General features: G+C 68.3%; 1 protein-coding gene across 1 annotated transcript; it reads right to left on the bottom strand.

Annotated features, from left to right (window-relative positions):
- Positions 1-1,452: 1,452 nt before the first annotated feature.
- PROSER3 (proline and serine rich 3) lies at positions 1,453-11,833 on the bottom strand (the record flags this gene model as incomplete). The annotated part of the gene is made up of 4 exons (XM_068999863.1): positions 1,453-1,607; positions 4,113-5,903; positions 8,467-8,610; positions 11,635-11,833. Coding segments are annotated over 4 exons (2,289 nt in total), but the record flags the coding sequence as incomplete, so codon positions are not given.
- Between the last annotated feature and the right edge of the window lie 5,649 nt (positions 11,834-17,482).

Here is a 17,482-nt window from a genome sequence, read left to right as displayed (position 1 = left end):
CCCCTCCCCCCACCTTGGGTGACCCAAAACTGACCCCCCCAAATCTGTCCCCAAAAATGGGTGACCCGGAACTGACCCTTGCCCCAAATCTGGCCCCAAAATGGGGACCCCCAAAATGGGTGACCTAGAACTGACCCCTGCCCCAAATCTGGCCCCAAAAATGGGTGACCTAGAACTGACCCCCCCAAAATCTGACCCCCCTTGGGTGACCTGGAAATGACCACCCGCCATCGTCCCAAAATGGGGACCCCAAAATGGGTGACCTAGAACTGACCCCACCCCAAAATTGGGTGACCCCTCCCCAAAAATCTGACCTCTCTTGGATGACCTAGAACTGACCCCTGCCCCAAATCTGCCCCCAAAATGGAGACCCCAAAACGAATGACCCAGAACTGACCCCCCAAATCTGCCCCCAAAAGGGGTGACCCAGAACTGACCCCTCCCCAAAAATCTGACCCCCCCTTGGGTGACCCGGAACTGACCCCTGCCCCAAATCTGCCCCCAAAATGGGGACCCCAAAAATGAATGACCTAGAACTGACCCCTCCCCCTTGGGTGACCTGGAACTGACCCCCCAAATCTGTCCCCAAAAATGGGTGACCTGGAACTGACCCCTGCCCCAAATCTGGCCCCAAAATGGGGACCCCAAAATTGGTGACCTAGAACTGACCCCTCCCCAAAATCTGCCCCCAAAATGGGGACCCCCAAAATTGGGTGACCTAGAACTGACCCCACCCCAAAATCTGACCCCACCTTGGGTGGACCCAGAACTGACCCCCCAAAATCTGCCCCCAAAATGGGGACCCCAAAATGAATGACCTAGAACTGACCCCTCCCTTGGGTGACCCAGAACTGACCCCCCAAAATTTGCCCCCAAAATGGAGACCCCCAAAATGAATGACCTAGAACTGACCCCTCCCTTGGGTGACCTGGAACTGACCCCACCCCAAATCTGCCCCCAAAATGGGGACCCCCAAAATGGGTGACCTAGAACTGACCCCCTGCCCCAAAATCTGACCCCAAAATGGAGACCCCAAAATTGGATGACCCAGAACTGACCCCACCCCAAAATCTGATCTCTCTTGGATGACCTAGAACTGACCCCTACCCCAAATCTGCCCCCAAAATGGAGACCCCAAAACGAATGACCCAGAACTGACCCCTCCCCAAATCTGCCCCCAAAATGGGGACCCCAAAATGAATGACCTAGAACCGCCCCCCCCCAATGCTTGGGTCCCCTAGAACAGCCCCCCCAGACCCTTTTTGGGGGGTCCCTTTAACCTCCTCCTCCCCCCCCCCCTCCCCCCCCCCCCAAAATTCCCCCATGGGGGGGGCTCGGGGAGGGGAGGGGGGGTGTCCCTAGAACCGCCCCTCCCCCACCCCACCCCCCCCCCCCACCCCCCAAAAGAACGAAGAGCCGGGGGCCGCATTTTTGGGGTTCACGAGGGCGGTTCTAGAGCGGGGGGGGGTGGGGGTCGGGGCTGTGGGGGGTGGGGTGCCGGGGGCGGGGGAGGGGCAGGGTGAGGATGAGGAGGGCGGCGGCCAGGAGGAAGGCGCCGGCGGCCAGGAAGGAGGCGGTGAAGTCGCCGGTGACGTCGCGCAGCCAACCTGGGGAAAATGGCGGCGTTTGGGGGGGGGGGGGGGGGTCTGGAACCCCCCCAAAAAATGGGAGTTGAGACCCCCGGGTGGGATCTGGGTCACCCCAAAACCCCCCCAATCTAAACAATTCCCCTCCCCCCCCCCCCCATTTTGGGTTCTGGGCTAACCCAAACACCCCCAAATTTAACCCCTGCACCCCATTTTGGGTTCTGGGTCACCCAAACACCCCCAAATTTAACCCCTGCACCCCATTTTGGGTTCTGGGTCACCAAAACACCCCCAATCTAAACAACCCCCCCATTTTGGGTTCTGGGTCACCCAAACACCCCCAAATTTAATCCCTGCACCCCATTTTGGGTTCTGGGTCACCCAAACACCCCCAAATTTAACCCCTGCACCCCATTTTGGGTTCTGGGTTATCTAAACACCCCCAAATTTAACCCCTGCACCCCATTTTGGGTTCTGGGTCACCCAAACACCCCCAAATTTAATCCCTGCACCCCATTTTGGGTTCTGGGTCACCCAACACCCCCAAATTTAATCCCTGCACCCCATTTTGGGTTCTGGGTCACCCAAACACCCCCAAATTTAACCCCTGCACACCATTTTGGGTTCTAGGTCACCGAAACACCCCCAAATTTAACCCCTGCACCCCATTTTGGGTTCTAGGTCACCAAAACACCCCCAAATTTAATCCCTGCACCCCATTTTGGGTTCTGGGTCACCCAAACACCCCCAAATTTAATCCCTGCACCCCATTTTGGGTTCTGGGTCACCCAAACACCCCCAATCTAAACAACCCCCCCATTTTGGGTTCTAGGTCACCCAAACACCCCCAAATTTAACCCCTGCACCCCATTTTGGGTTCTGGGTTATCTAAACACCCCCAAATTTAACCCCTGCACCCCATTTTGGGTTCTGGGTCACCCAAACACCCCCCAAATTTAATCCCTGCACCCTGTTTTGGGTTCTGGGTCACCCAAACACCCCCAAATTTAACCCCTGCACCCCATTTTGGGTTCTAGGTCACCCAAACACCCCCAAATTTAATCCCTGCACCCCATTTTGGGTTCTGGGTCACCCAAACACCCCCAAATTTAACCCCTGCACCCCATTTTGGGTTCTGGGTCACCCAAACACACCCAAATTTAATCCCTGCACCCCATTTTGGGTTCTGGGTCACCCAAACCCCCCAAATTTAAACCCCACCCCCCCCACTGGGTTCTAGAGCCCCCAACCACCCCCAATTTAACCCCTTCACCCCCACATTGGGTTCTGGGTCACCCAAACACCCCCAATTTAAGCCCCCACCCCCACATTGGGTTCTAGACCCCCCAACCCCCCCCAAATTCAACCCCCGACCCCCCACTGGGTTCTAGACCCCCCAAACCACCCCCAATTTAACCCCTTCTACCCCACATTGGGTTCTAGGTCACCCAACCACCCCAAATTAACCCCCTCACCTCCACATTGGGTTCTAGACCCCCCAACTGCCCCCAATTTAACCCCTTCACCCCCACATTGGCTTCTAGACCCCACAACCCCCCCAAATTCCACCCCCAACCCCCACATTGGCTTCTAGAGCCCCCAACCACCCCCAATTTAACCCCTTCACCCCCACATTGGCTTCTAGACCCCACAATCCCCCCCAAATTCAACCCCCGACCCCCCACTGGGTTCTAGAGCCCCCAACCCCCCCAAATTCAACCCCCTCACCTCCACATTGGCTTCTAGACCCCACAACCCCCCCAAATTCAACCCCAGCCCCCCCACTGGGTTCTAGGTCACCCAACACCCCCCTAATTTAACCCCCTCACCCCCACATTGGGTTCTAGGTCACCCAAACACCCCTAATTTACCCTCCCCAACCCCACATTGGGTTCTAGACCCCCCAGCCACCCCAAATTAACCCCCTCATCCCCACATTGGGTTCTAGAGCCCACAACCCCCCCCCCAATTCAACCCCCGACCCCCCACTGGGTTCTAGACCCCACAACCCCCCCAAATTTAAACCTCAGCCCCCCCACTGGGTTCTAGGTCACCCAACACCCCCCTAATTTAACCCCTTCACCCCCACATTGGGTTCTAGACCCCACAACCCCCCCCAAATTTAACCCCCACCCCCCCAAACTGGGTTCTAGACCCCCCAACCACCCCCAATTTAACCCCCTCACCCCCACATTGGGTTCTAGGTCACCCAACCACCCCAAATTAACCCCCTCACCTCCACATTGGGTTCTAGACCCCCAACTGCCCCCAATTTAACCCCTTCACCCCCACATTGGCTTCTAGACCCCACAACCCCCCCAAATTCCACCCCCGACCCCCACATTGGCTTCTAGAGCCCCCAACCGCCCCGAATTCAACCCCCTCCACCCCACATTGGGTTCTAGACCCCACAACCCCCCCCAAATTCAACCCCTGACCCCCCATTGGGTTCCAGACCTCCCAACCCCCCCCCAATTTAACCCCTTCCACCCCACCCCCTTCCCCTCCCCTCCCTCCCCCCCGTACCGGCCAGCGGCGCCCCCAGCAGGGACCCCACGCTCTCCACCATCTGCATGAGGCCGATGCCCAGCCCGGCCCGGCCTCCTCCAACCACCTCGGCCACGCCGGCGAACTGCAGCGGCACCACGGCGCCGGCGCAGGCTCCGTACGCGGCCGCCAGCGCCGCCAGCGCCCCCAAACTCGTCCCCAACGGCAGCAGCAGCGTCACCGCCCCGGCCAACGCCGCCCAGGCCGCCAGTTGCCGCAGCAAGGCGGCGGCCGGCCGAGCCGCTAGCCAACCGGCCAGCAGCCGGCCGCCGCCGTCCAGCACCGCCATGGTCGCCAGCACCGCGGCCGCGCCGCGGCCGTCGCAGCCGACCTCGAGGGCGCGGGCGGCGCCGTGGACGAAGGGCACGTAGTAGCCGGCGTCCAGCAGCGCGAAGGCCGCGGCGTAGCGCAGGAAGGGGCCGTGGCGTAGGAGCCGCGCCAGCTCACGAGGTGGCCCTGGCCTGTCTTGAGGTGGCCACGGGGAGGCGGGAAGGGGCCCCGGGGAGTCGCGAGGTGGCTGGGGGGAGTGCTGAGGTGGCCCCGGGGAGTCCCAAAGTGGCCCCGGGGAGTCCCGAAGTGGCCCCAGGGCATCCTGAGGTGGCCCCAGGGAGGCCCGAGTTGACCCCGAGGTGTCCTGAGGTGGCCTCAGGGTGTCCTGAGGTGGCCCCAGGGAGTCCTGAGGTGGCCTCAGGGCGTCCTGAGGTGGCCCTGGGGACTCCCAAAGTGGCCCTGGGGAGTCCTGAAGTGGTCCCAGGGCATCCTGAGGTGGCCCCGGGGAGTGCCGAGGTGACCCCGAGGTGTCCTGAGGTGGCCCTGGGGTGTTCTGAGGGGGCCCTGGGATGTTCCGAGGTGGTCCTGGGATGTCCCGAGGTGGCCGCGGGGAGTCCTGAAGTGACCCCAGGGCATCCTGAGGTGGCCCCAGGGAGTCCTGAGGTGACCCTGAGGAGTCCCGAGGTGGCCTCAGGGTGTCCTGAGGGTGCCCTAGGGAGTCCCACAGTGACCGCAAGGTGTCCTGAGGTGGCCCTGGGGTGTCCCAGAGTGGCCCTGGGGAGTCCCGAAGTGACCCTGGGGAGTCACGAGGTGACCTCGGCGGGTCCCAAAGTGGCCCCGGGGAGTCCCAGAGTGGCCCTGGGGAGTCACGAGGTGACCCTGGGGTGTCCTGAGGTGACCCTAGGGTGTCCTGAGGTGGCCGCGAGGAGTCACGAGGTGGCCTCGGGGGGTCCCAAAGTGGCCCCGGGGAGTCCCAGAGTGGCCCTGGGGAGTCACGAGGTGGCCTCAGGGTGTCCCGAGGTGACCCTGGGGAGTCCTGAGGTGACCCTGGGGTGTCCTGAGGTGGCCGCAAGGAGTCACGAGGTAGCCACGGGGCATCCCAAGGTGGCCCTGAGGAGTCCCAAGGTGGCCCCAGCGTGTCCCGAGATGACCCTGGGGAGTCCTGAGGTGGCCCCGGGGCGTCCCGAAGTGGCCCCGGGGAGTCCCGAGGTGACCCCGGGGAGTCCCGAGGTGGCCCCAGGATGTCCCGAGGTGGCCGCGGGGTTCGGGGTGGCCGGAGGAGGGCGGCGGCGGCCACCAGGTGGAGGGAGACGGCGGCCAGCAGCAGCAGGGCCCCGCGCCAGCCGTAGGTGTCGAGGGCCAGCGGGACCAGCGGGGCCAGCGCCAGGCCGGACACGGCGGCCCCCGACACCACGAGCCCCGTGGCCAGCGGGCGACGAGCCGGGAACCAGCCGGAAACGGCCCCCAGGGCTGGCGTGAAGGACAGGGCCCAGCCCAGGCCTGCGGGGGAGGGGAGAAAGGGGGTTCTGGGGGGGGTCTGGGGGGGGTCACAGGAGGGGTTTTGGGGGGGTCTGGGGGGTTCTGGGGGGGTCTGTGGGGTCACAGGAGGGGTTTTGGGGGGTTTTAGGGGGTTCTGGGGGGGGGTCTGTGGGGTCACAGGAGGGGTTTGGGGGGTTTTGGGGGGTTCTGGGGGGGTCTGTGGGGTCACAGGAGGGGTTTTGGGGGGTTTTAGGGGGTTCTGGGGGGGGTCTGTGGGGTCACAGGAGGGGTTTGGGGGGTTTTTGGGGGGTTCTGGGGGGGTCTGGGGGGTCACAGGAGGGGTTTGGGGGGTTTTGGGGGGTTCTGGGGGTGGTCTGTGGGGTCACAGGAGGGGTTTGGGGGGTTTTGGGGGGTTTTGGGGGGTTCTGGGGGGGGTCTGTGGGGTCACAGGAGGGGTTTGGGGGGTTTTGGGGGGTTCTGGGGGGGGTCTGTGGGGTCACAGGAGGGGTTTGGGGGGTTTTGGGGGGTTCTGGGGGGGGTCTGTGGGGTCACAGGAGGGGTTTGGGGGGTTTTGGGGGGTTCTGGGGGGGGTCTGTGGGGTCACAGGAGGGGTTTGGGGGGTTTTGGGGGGTTCTGTGGGGTCACAGGAGGGGGTCTGTAGGGTTTTTGGGGGGGTCTGTGGGGTCACAGGAGGGGTTTGGGGGGTTCTATGGGGTCATAACAGGGGTTTTTGGGGGGTTCTGTGGGGTCACGTGAGGGGTTCTGGGGGGTTCTGGGTGGGTCTATGGGGTCACGTGAGGGGGTTTGGGGGTTTTTGGGGGGGTCTGGGGGGGTCTGGGGGGTCACAGGAGGGGTTTTGGGGGGTTCTGAGTGGGTCTACGGGGTTACAGGAACGCCAGTGCCCTCCCAGTGCCCTCCCAGTCCCTCCCAGTGCCCCCCATTACCCTCCCAGTCCCTCCCAGTGCCCCCCATTACCCTCCCAGTCCCTCCCAGTGCCTCCCAGTCCCTCCCATTACCTTCCCAGTCTCTCTCAGTCTCTCCCAGTGCCTCCCAGTGCCCTCCCAGTGCCCCCAAATCCCACCAAAACCCCCCCAAAGCCCCCTCCCAGTCCCTCCCAGTCCTTCCCACTCCCTCCCATTGCCCTCCCAGTCCCTCCCAGTGCCCTCCCAGTTCCCTCCCAGTCCCTCCCAGTGCCTCCCATTGCCCTACCAGTCCCTCCCAGTGCCTCCCAGTGCCCCCAAATCCCCCCCAAAGCCCCCTCCCAGTGTCTCCCACTCCCTCCCACTCCCTCCCACTCCCTCCCAGTCCCTCCCAGTCCCCCCAGTTCCCTCCCAGTCCCTCCCACTCCCTCCCATTGCCCTCCCAGTGCCCCCAAATCCCACCAAAACCCCCCCAAAGCCCCCTCCCACTCCCTCCCAGTGCCTCCCACTCCCTCCCATTACCTTCCCAGTCTCTCCCAGTCCCTCCCAGTGCCTCCCAGTCCCTCCCATTACCTTCCCAGTCCCTCCCAGTCCCCCCAGTTCCCTCCCAGTCCCTCCCAGTGCCTCCCATTGCCCTCCCAGTGCCTCCCATTGCCCTCCCAGTGCCCCCAAATCCCCCCAAAACCCCCCAAAGCCCCCTCCCAGTGCCCTCCACTCCCTCCCACTCCCTCCCATTACCCTCCCACTCCCTCCCAGTGCCCTCCCAGTCCCTCCCAGTCCCTCCCAGTGCCTCCCATTGCCCTACCACTCCCTCCCAGTGCCTCCCAGTGCCCCCAAATCCCCCCCAAAGCCCCCTCCCAGTGCCTCCCAGTCCCTCCCACTCCCTCCCATTACCCTCCCACTCCCTCCCAGTGCCCTCCCAGTCCCTCCCAGTCCCTCCCAGTGCCTCCCATTGCCCTACCACTCCCTCCCAGTGCCTCCCAGTGCCCCCAAATCCCCCCCAAAGCCCCCTCCCAGTGCCTCCCAGTCCCTCCCACTCCCTCCCATTACCCTCCCACTCCCTCCCAGTGCCCTCCCAGTGCCTCCCAGTGCTCCCCAGTTACTCACAGTTCCCTCCCAGTCCCTCCCAGTCCATCCCAGTGCCCTCCCAGTGCCCTCCCAGTGCCCCCAAATCCCCCCAAATCCCCCCCAAAGCCCCCTCCCAGTGCCCCCCCAGTGCCTCCCAGTGCCTCCCAGTGCCCTCCCACTCCCTCCCAGTGCCCTCCCAGTGCCTCCCAGTGCCCCCCAGTTCCTCACAGTTCCCTCCCAGTCCCTCCCAGTGCCTCCCAGTGCCCTCCCAGTGCCCTCCCAGTGCCCCCAAATCCCCCCAAAACCCCCCAAAGCCCCCTCCCAGTGCCCTCCACTCCCTCCCACTCCCTCCCATTACCCTCCCACTCCCTCCCAGTGCCCTCCCAGTGCTTCCCAGTGCCCTCCCAGTCCCTCCCAGTCCCCCCAGTTCCCTCCCAATCCCTCCCAGTCCCTCCCAGTGCCTCCCAGTGCCCTCCCAGTGCCCCCAAATCCCACCAAAACCCCCCCAAAGCCCCCTCCCACTCCCTCCCACTCCCTCCCACTCCCTCCCACTCCCTCCCATTACCCTCCCAGTGCCTCCCAGTGCCTCCCAGTACCTGCCAGTCCCCCCAGGCTCAGGTACAGGTGCTCCAGGCGGGTGGCGAAGGCGCCCAGGACCAGCCCCGCCCCCGCCAGCGCCCCCCCGGCCACGGCCACGGCCCGGGCACCGAAGCGGGCGCTGAGCGCGGCCGCCAGCGGGCCTGGGGGCACCGGGCCTTACTGGGAGCACTGGGAGGGCACTGGGAGGGCACTGGGAGGGCACTGGGAACCCGCCCGGGGGAGATGGGGCAATGCCGGTGCCTTCCCAGTGTTCTCCCAGTGCTCCCAGTAAGGCCCGGCGCCTTCCCAGTGTTCTCCCAGTGCTCCCAGTGTCCTCCCAGTGCCCTCCCAGAGCTCCCAGTCCTTCCCAGTGCCCTCCCAGTGCTCCCAGTGCCCTCCCAGTGCTCCCAGTCCTTCCCAGTGCCCTCCCAGTGCTCCCAGTGCCCTCCCAGTGCTCCCAGTCCTTCCCAGTGCCCTCCCAGTGCTCCCAGTCCTTCCCAGTGCCCTCCCAGTGCTCCCAGTCCCCTCCCAGTGTTCTCCCAGTGCTCCCAGTAAGGCCCGGTGCCTTCCTAGTGTTCTCCCAGTGCTCCCAGTAAAGCCCAGTGCCTTCCCGGTGCCCTCCCAGTGCTCCCAGTAAGGCCCAGTGCCTTCCCAGTGCCCTCCCAGTGCCCTCCCAGTGCCCTCCCAGTGCTCCCAGTCCCCTCCCAGTGTTCTCCCAGTGCTCCCAGTAAGGCCCGGTGCCTTCCCAGTGTTCTCCCAGTGCTCCCAGTAAGGCCCAGTGCCTTCCCGGTGCCCTCCCAGTGCTCCCAGTAAGGCCCAGTGCCTTCCCAGTGCCGTCCCAGTGCCCTCCCAGTGCCCTCCCAGTGCTCCCAGTCCTTCCCAGTGCCCTCCCAGTGCTCCCAGTCCCCTCCCAGTGTTCTCCCAGTGCTCCCAGTAAGGCCCAGTGCCTTCCCCAGTGTTCTCCCAGTGCTCCCAGTAAGGCCCGGTGCCTTCCCGGTGCCCTCCCAGTGCTCCCAGTAAGGCCCAGTGCCTTTCCAGTGCCGTCCCAGTGCCCTCCCAGTGCCCTCCCAGTGCTCCCAGTCCTTCCCAGTGCCCTCCCAGTGCTCCCAGTCCCCTCCCAGTGTTCTCCCAGTGCTCCCAGTAAGGCCCGGTGCCTTCCTAGTGTTCTCCCAGTGCTCCCAGTAAAGCCCAGTGCCTTCCCGGTGCCCTCCCAGTGCTCCCAGTAAGGCCCAGTGCCTTCCCAGTGCCGTCCCAGTGCCCTCCCAGTGCCCTCCCAGTGCTCCCAGTCCTTCCCAGTGCCTTCCCGGTGCTCCCAGTCCCCTCCCAGTGTTCTCCCAGTGCTCCCAGTAAGGCCCGGTGCCTTCCCAGTGTTCTCCCAGTGCTCCCAGTAAGGCCCAGTGCCTTCCCAGTGCCCTCCCAGTGCTCCCAGTAAGGCCCAGTGCCTTCCCAGTGCCCTCCCAGTGCCCTCCCAGTGCCCTCCCAGTGCTCCCAGTCCCCTCCCAGTGTTCTCCCAGTGCTCCCAGTAAGGCCCGGTGCCTTCCCAGTGTTCTCCCAGTGCTCCCAGTAAGGCCCAGTGCCTTCCCCAGTGTTCTCCCAGTGCTCCCAGTAAGGCCCAGTGCCTTCCCGGTGCCCTCCCAGTGCTCCCAGTAAGGCCCAGTGCCTTCCCAGTGCCGTCCCAGTGCCCTCCCAGTGCCCTCCCAGTGCTCCCAGTCCTTCCCAGTGCCCTCCCAGTGCTCCCAGTCCCCTCCCAGTGTTCTCCCAGTGCTCCCAGTAAGGCCCAGTGCCTTCCCCAGTGTTCTCCCAGTGCTCCCAGTAAGGCCCGGTGCCTTCCCGGTGCCCTCCCAGTGCTCCCAGTAAGGCCCAGTGCCTTCCCAGTGCTGTCCCAGTGCCCTCCCAGTGCCCTCCCAGTGCTCCCAGTCCTTCCCAGTGCCCTCCCAGTGCTCCCAGTCCCCTCCCAGTGTTCTCCCAGTGCTCCCAGTAAGGCCCAGTGCCTTCCCGGTGCCCTCCCAGTGCTCCCAGTAAGGCCCAGTGCCTTCCCAGTGCCGTCCCAGTGCCCTCCCAGTGCCCTCCCAGTGCTCCCAGTCCTTCCCAGTGCCCTCCCAGTGCTCCCAGTCCCCTCCCAGTGTTCTCCCAGTGCTCCCAGTAAGGCCCAGTGCCTTCCCGGTGCCCTCCCAGTGCTCCCAGTAAGGCCCAGTGCCTTCCCGGTGCCTTCCCAGTGCCCTCCCAGTGCTCCCAGTGCCTCCCAGAGCCCCTGATTGAACCTCCCAGTGCTCTCCCAGTGCCCTCCCAGTGTTCTCCCAGTGCTCCCAGTGCCCCTGATTGAAACTCCCAGTGCCGTCCCAGTGCTCCCAGTGCCCTCCCAGTGCTCCCAGTCCTTCCCAGTGTCCTCCCAGTGCCTCCCAGAGCCCCTGATTGAACCTCCCAGTGCCCTCCCAGTGCTCCCATTGCCTCCCAGTGCTCCCAGTGCCCTCCCAGTCCCTCCCAGTCCCTCCCAGTGCTCCCAGTGCCCTCCCAGTCCCTCCCAGTGCCCTCCCAGTGCTCCCAGTGCCCTCCCAGTCCCTCCCAGTGCCCTCCCAGTGCTCCCAGTGCCCTCCCAGTCCCTCCCAGTCCCTCCCAGTGCCCTCCCAGTGCTCCCAGTGGCCTCCCAATGTCCCTGATTGAACCTCCCAGTGCTCCCAGTGCTCTCCCAGTGTTCTCCCAGTGTGTCCCATTGCCCTCCCAGTGCCTCCCAGTGTCCTCCCAGTGTCCTCCCAGTGCCCTCCCAGTGCTCCCAGTGCCTTCCCAGTGCCCTCCCAGTGCTCCCAGTGCCTCCCACTGCTCTCCCAGTGCCCTCCCAGTGCTCCCAGTCCCTCCCAGTGCCCTCCCAGTCCCTCCCAGTGCCCTCCCAGTCCCCCCCATTGTCCCACTCCCTCCCAGTGCTCCCAGTCCCTCCCAGTCCCTCCCAGTGCCCTCCCAGTGCCCTCCCACTCCCTCCCAGTCCCTCCCAGTGCCCTCCCAGTGCTCTCCCAGTCCCTCCCAGTCCCTCCCAGTCCATCCCAGTGCCCTCCCACTCCCTCCCAGTCCCTCCCAGTCCCTCCCAGTGCCCTCCCAGTGCCCTCCCAGTGCCCTCCCACTCCCTCCCAGTTCCCTCCCAGTGCCCTCCCAGTCCCGCCCCGTCGCCGCACAGCGCCCCCTGCTGGACGCACCGCCGAGCTGCAGCGCCGCCAGGGGGCAGGAGCTCACCCAGGCGGCGGCGCGCGCCGGGGCCCCGAAGGCGCCCCCCAGCGGCGGGAGGCACAGCCCGAGCGCGCGCACGGAGCCGCTCACCAGCGCCACCTGCAGGAACGCGCCCCACAGCGCCGGGAGCGCGCCCGGCGGGAACGGGGAGCGCAGCGCCACCGCGGGGGGGCAGCGGGGGGGAACGGGGGGGAACGGGGGGTACGGGGGGCACGGGGGGGCACCGGGGGACACGGGGGGACACGGGGAAAGGGGGGGTCAGGGGGTCACAGGAACGCACCCGGCGGGAACGGGGAGCGCAGCGCCACCGCGGGGGGGCAGCGGGGACAGCGGGGGGGAACGGGGGGTACGGGGGGGTACCGGGGGGCACCGGGGGACAGCGGGGGACAGCGGGGGGGAACGGGGGGTACGGGGGGGCACCGGGGGGCACGGGAAAGGGGGGTAATGGGGGGTCAGGGGGTCACAGGAACGGGCCCGGCGGGAACGGGGATGGCAACGTCACAGAGGGGGGACAGCGGGGGGCACCGGGGGGGAACGGGGGGAACCAGGGGACACCGAGGGGCACGGGGGGCACTGGGGGGCACGGGGGACAGCGGGGACAGCGGAGGGCACCGGGGGACACCGAGGGACACGGGGGGCACCGGGGGGACAGCGGGGGGACAGCGGGAGGCACGGGGGGCACTGGGGACACCGGAGGGTACGGGGGGACAGCGGGGGAACACCGGGGACAGTGGGGGGACACGGAGGGCACCAGGGGGCACGGGGGGGCACGGGGGACACGGGGAAAGGGAGGTAATGGGGGGGTCAGGGGGTCACAGGAACGCGCCCGGCGGGAACGGGGAGCGCAGCGCCACCGCGGGGGGACAGCGGGGGGGAACGGGGGGGCACCGGGGGCGTACGGGGGGCACGGGGGACAGCGGGGACAGCGGGGACAGCAGGGGGGAACGGGGGGGCACCGGGGGGCACCGGGGGGTACCGGGGGGCACCGGGGGACAGCGGGGACAGCGGGGGGGAACGGGGGGGAACGGGGGGCACCGGGGGGGCACGGGGGACAGCGGGGACAGCGGGGACAGCGGGGGGGAACGGGGGGCACCGGGGGGCACGGGGGGGCACCGGGGGGACAGCGGGGACAGCGGGGACACCGGGGGGGAACGGGGGGTACGGGGGGGCACGGGGGGGCACGGGGAAAGGGGAGTAATGGGGGGGTCAGGGGGTCACAGGAACGCGCCCGGTGGGAACGGGGATGGCAACGCCACCGCGGGGGGACAGCGGGGGACACCGGGGGGGAACGGGGGATACGGGGGGTACGGGGGGGCACCGGGGGGGCACCGGGGGGGTACGGGAAAGGGGGGTAATGGGGGGTCAGGGGGTCACAGGAACGGGCCCGGCGGGAACGGGGATGGCAACGTCACAGAGGGGGGACAGCGGGGGGGAACGGGGGGACACGGGGGGAACCAGGGGACACCGAGGGGCACGGGGGGCACTGGGGGGCACGGGGGACAGCGGGGACAGCGGGGGGCACCGGGGGACACCGAGGGACACGGGGGGCACCGGGGGGACAGCGAGGGGCACGGGGGGCACCGGGGGACAGCGGGGGGACAGCGGGAGGCACGGGGGGCACTGGGGACACCGGAGGGTACGGGGGGACAGCGGGGGAACACCGGGGACAGTGGGGGGACACGGAGGGCACCAGGGGGCACGGGGGGGCACGGGGGACACGGGGAAAGGGAGGTAATGGGGGGGTCAGGGGGTCACAGGAACGCGCCCGGCGGGAACGGGGAGCGCAGCGCCACCGCGGGGGGACAGCGGGGGGGAACGGGGGGGCACCGGGGGCGTACGGGGGGCACGGGGGACAGCGGGGACAGCGGGGGACAGCAGGGGGGAACGGGGGGGCACCGGGGGGCACCGGGGGGTACGGGGGGGCACCGGGGGGCACGGGGGACAGCGGGGACAGCGGGGGGGGAACGGGGGGGGAACGGGGGGTACGGGGGACAGCGGGGACAGCGGGGGGGAACGGGGGGGAACGGGGGGTACGGGGGGGGCACCGGGGACACGGGGGGGCACGGGGGGGTACGGGGGACACGGGAGACAGCGGGGGCACCGGGGGACACCGAGGGGCACGAGGGGCACCGGGGGACAGCGGGGGGACAGCGGGGACACGGGGGGACAGCGGGAGGCACCGGGGGACACGGGGGGCACGGGGGGGACCAGGGGACACCGAGGGACACGGGGAAAGGGGGGTCAGGGGGTCACAGGAACGCGCCCGGCGGGAACGGGGATGGCAACGTCACAGAGGGGGGGACAGCGAGGGGTACCGAGGGGCACCGGGGGGCACGGGGGACACCGAGGGGCACTGGGGGCACCGGGGGTACCGGGGACAGCGAGGGACAGCGGGGGGCACCAGGGGACACCGAGGGACACGGGGGGTACGGGGGGACACTGAGGGACACGGGGGACACCGAGGGACAGCGGGGGGCACCGGGGGGCACCGGGGGGGCACCGGGGGGGACACGGGAGGGCACCGGGGGACAGCGGGGACAGTAGGGGGACAGCGGGAGGCACGGGGGGCACTGGGGACACCGGAGGGTACGGGGGGACAGCGGGGGAACACCGGGGGACACTGAGGGACACGGGGGGCCACGGGGGACACCGAGGGACACTGGGGGTCACCAGGGGACACGGGGAAAGGGGGGTAATGGGGGGGTCAGGGGGTCACAGGAACGCGCCCGGCGGGAACGGGGATGGCAACGTCACAGAGGGGGGACAGCGAGGACAGCGGGGGGCACCGGGGACAGCGGGGGGACAGAGGGAGGCACCGGGGGACACAGGGGACACCGAGGGGCACGGGGGGCACCGGGGGGGACACGGGGGCAACGCTCAGGGAGTCACAGGAACGCGCCCCACAGCGCGGGAGCGCGCCCGGCGGGAACGGGGAGCGCAGCGCCACCGCGGGGGGACAGCGGGGACACCGGGGGGGAACGGGGGGCACCGGGGGGCACCGGGGGGTACGAGGGGGCACCGGGGGGCACGGGGGAAAGGGGAGGTAATGGGGGGGTCAGGGGGTCACAGGAATGCGCCCGGTGGGAACGGGGATGGCAACGTCACAGAGGGGGGACAGCGGGGGGCACCGGGGGGATAGGGGGGGACACGGGAGGGCACCGGGGGACAGTGGGGGGACAGCGGGAGGCACGGGGGGACACTGGGGACACCGGAGGGTACGGGGGACAGCGGGGGGCACCGGGGACAGCGGGGGAACACCGGGGGAACACTGGGGACAGTGGGGGGACACGGAGGGCACCGGGGGGTACGGGGGGGCACCGGGGGGGCACGGGGGGGCACCGGGGGGCACGGGGAAAGGGGGGTAATGGGGGGGTCAGGGGGGTCACAGGAACGCGCCCGGTGGGAACGGGGACGGCAACGCCACAGAGGGGGGGACAGCGGGGGACAGCGGGGGGGAACGGGGGGCACCGGGGGGCACGGGGGGGCACTGGGGGGGCACCGGGGGACACAGGGGGGGACCAGGGGACACCGAGGGGCACGGGGGGGCACCGGGGGGACAGCGGGGGGGCACCGGGGGACACCAGGGCGGCACCGGGGGGGACAGCGGGGGGCACGGAGGACACGGGGAAAGTGGGGTCAGGGGGTCCACAGGATCGCGCCCGGCGGGAACGGGGATGGCAACGTCACAGAGGGGGGGACAGCGAGGGGCACCGGGGGACACCGAGGGACAGCGAGGGGGCACGGAGAGCACGGGAGGCCACGGGGGACACCGAGGGACACGGGGGGGCACCGGGGGACACGGAGGGACACAGGGGGACACGGGGGGACACCGGGGGACACGGGGGGACACCGAGGGACACCGAGGGACACCGGGAGTCACCGGGGGGTGACCCAGGAAGGGGTCACAGGAGGATTTGGGGGGGTGGGGGGGTCCAGGGGGTCAACAGGGCCAAGGGGGGAGCCAGGGGAGCACGGGGGGCTCCCGAGAAATTGGGGGTGGGGTCACAAGAGGTCGGGGGGGGGGGTCACAGGGGGGGTCCCCGATGTCTGGGATGGTGACCAGGAGCCTGTAAGAAAAAAAACGGGACGCGGGACGGGGGGGGGGGGGGGGGAGGGGGGGGGTCACAGGGAGTCCCAGGGGATTTGGGGGGGGGGGGTCCCAGGGGGGGTCAGGGGGGACCCAGGATTCTGGGGGATGGGGGGGGACACAGCGGTCAGCGGTCACCAGGGGGGGTCATGGGGGGAACCCTGGTGCCAAAGTGGGGGTTTTGGGGTGGGGGTTGGGTCTGAGGGGTCCCGGGTGGGGGTCCGGGGGAGGGACGGGGGTCCCAGTGTCCGGTCCCGCTCCGTACCTGGTGCAGCGCAGGGGCAGCTTTAGGGGGGGGGGGGGGAAGGGGAGGGGGGGGGGTGGGGAGCGAAGTCCCCTGGAGGGGGGGGCGGGGGGGGGTCACCCGTGTCCCTGTGAGGGGGAGGGGGTCGTTGTTAATTAATGATCGCCCCCCTCCCCCCCCCTCAGAGCAAAGGGCGGCGAGGAGGGGGAGGGGGCCTCTCTCCAGTAGCTCCGCCCCCTTGGCTTCGCCCTCACCCAAGATGGCGCCTCGCCCTTCAACCCCGCCCCTTTGCCCTCACCCAAGATGGCGCCTCGCCCTTCAACCCCCGCCCCTTTGCCCTCACCCAAGATGGCGCCCGCCTTTCGCTCCCATTCACTCCCTGCCCTCACCCAAGATGGCGCGGGCCTTTCGCTCCCATTCACTCCCTGCCCTCACCAAGATGGCGCCCGCCCTTCGCTCCCATTCACTCCCTGCCCTCACCAAGATGGCGCCCGCCCTTCGCTCCCATTCACTCCCTGCCCTCACCCAAGATGGCGCCCGCCCTTCGCTCCCATTCACTCCCTGCCCTCACCAAGATGGCGCCCCGCCCTTCGCTTCCATTCACTCCCTGCCCTCACCCAAGATGGCGCCCGCCCTTCGCTCCCATTCACCGCCTGCCCTCACCCAAGATGGCGCCCGCCCTTCGCTCCCATTCACTCCCTGCCCTCACCCAAGATGGCGCCTCGCCCCTTCGCTCCATTCACTCCCTGCCCTCACCCAAGATGGCGCCCGCCCTTCGCTCCCATTCCCTGCCTGCCCTCACCAAGATGGCGCCCGCCCTTCGCTCCCATTCACCGCCTGCCCCTCACCCAAGATGGCGCCCGCCCTTCGCTCCCATTCACCGCCTGCCCTCACCCAAGATGGCGCCCGCCCTTCGCTCCCATTCCCTGCCTGCCCTCACCAAGATGGCGCCCGCCCTTCGCTCCCATTCACTCCCTGCCCTCACCAAGATGGCGCCCGCCCTTCTCTTCCATTCACTCCCTGCCCTCACCCAAGATGGCGCCCGCCCTTCTCTTCCATTCACTCCCTGCCCTCACCCAAGATGGCGCCCGCCCTTCGCTCCCGTTCACTCCCTGCCCTCACCCAAGATGGCGCCCGCCCTTCGCTCCCATTCACCGCCTGCCCCTCACCCAAGATGGCGCCCGCCCTTCTCTTCCATTCACTCCCTGCCCTCACCCAAGATGGCGCCCGCCCTTCGCTCCCATTCACTCCCTGCCCTCACCCAAGATGGCGCCGCGGCTTCAAACCCCGCCTCGGCTCCGCCCCCCCCTTCCCGCGCGGGGCACGCCGGGAACGGGGATTCGGGGATTCCCCAACGCGTGAGGCGCGGGAGCGGCCGGAGGTACCGGGGGGGTCCCCGGGGGGGTCCTGAGGGGATTTTGGGGGGTCCTGAGGGGATTTTGGGGGGGTCCTGAGGGGTCCCCAAGGGGACCTTGAGGCTCCTGGG

Source organism: Aphelocoma coerulescens, unplaced genomic scaffold (assembly GCF_041296385.1).
Source record: "Aphelocoma coerulescens isolate FSJ_1873_10779 unplaced genomic scaffold, UR_Acoe_1.0 HiC_scaffold_605, whole genome shotgun sequence".
NCBI classification, from domain to species: domain Eukaryota; kingdom Metazoa; phylum Chordata; class Aves; order Passeriformes; family Corvidae; genus Aphelocoma; species Aphelocoma coerulescens.
The sequence above is the reverse complement of the archived record's forward strand: the minus strand, read 5'-3'. Positions and strand labels throughout refer to the sequence as shown.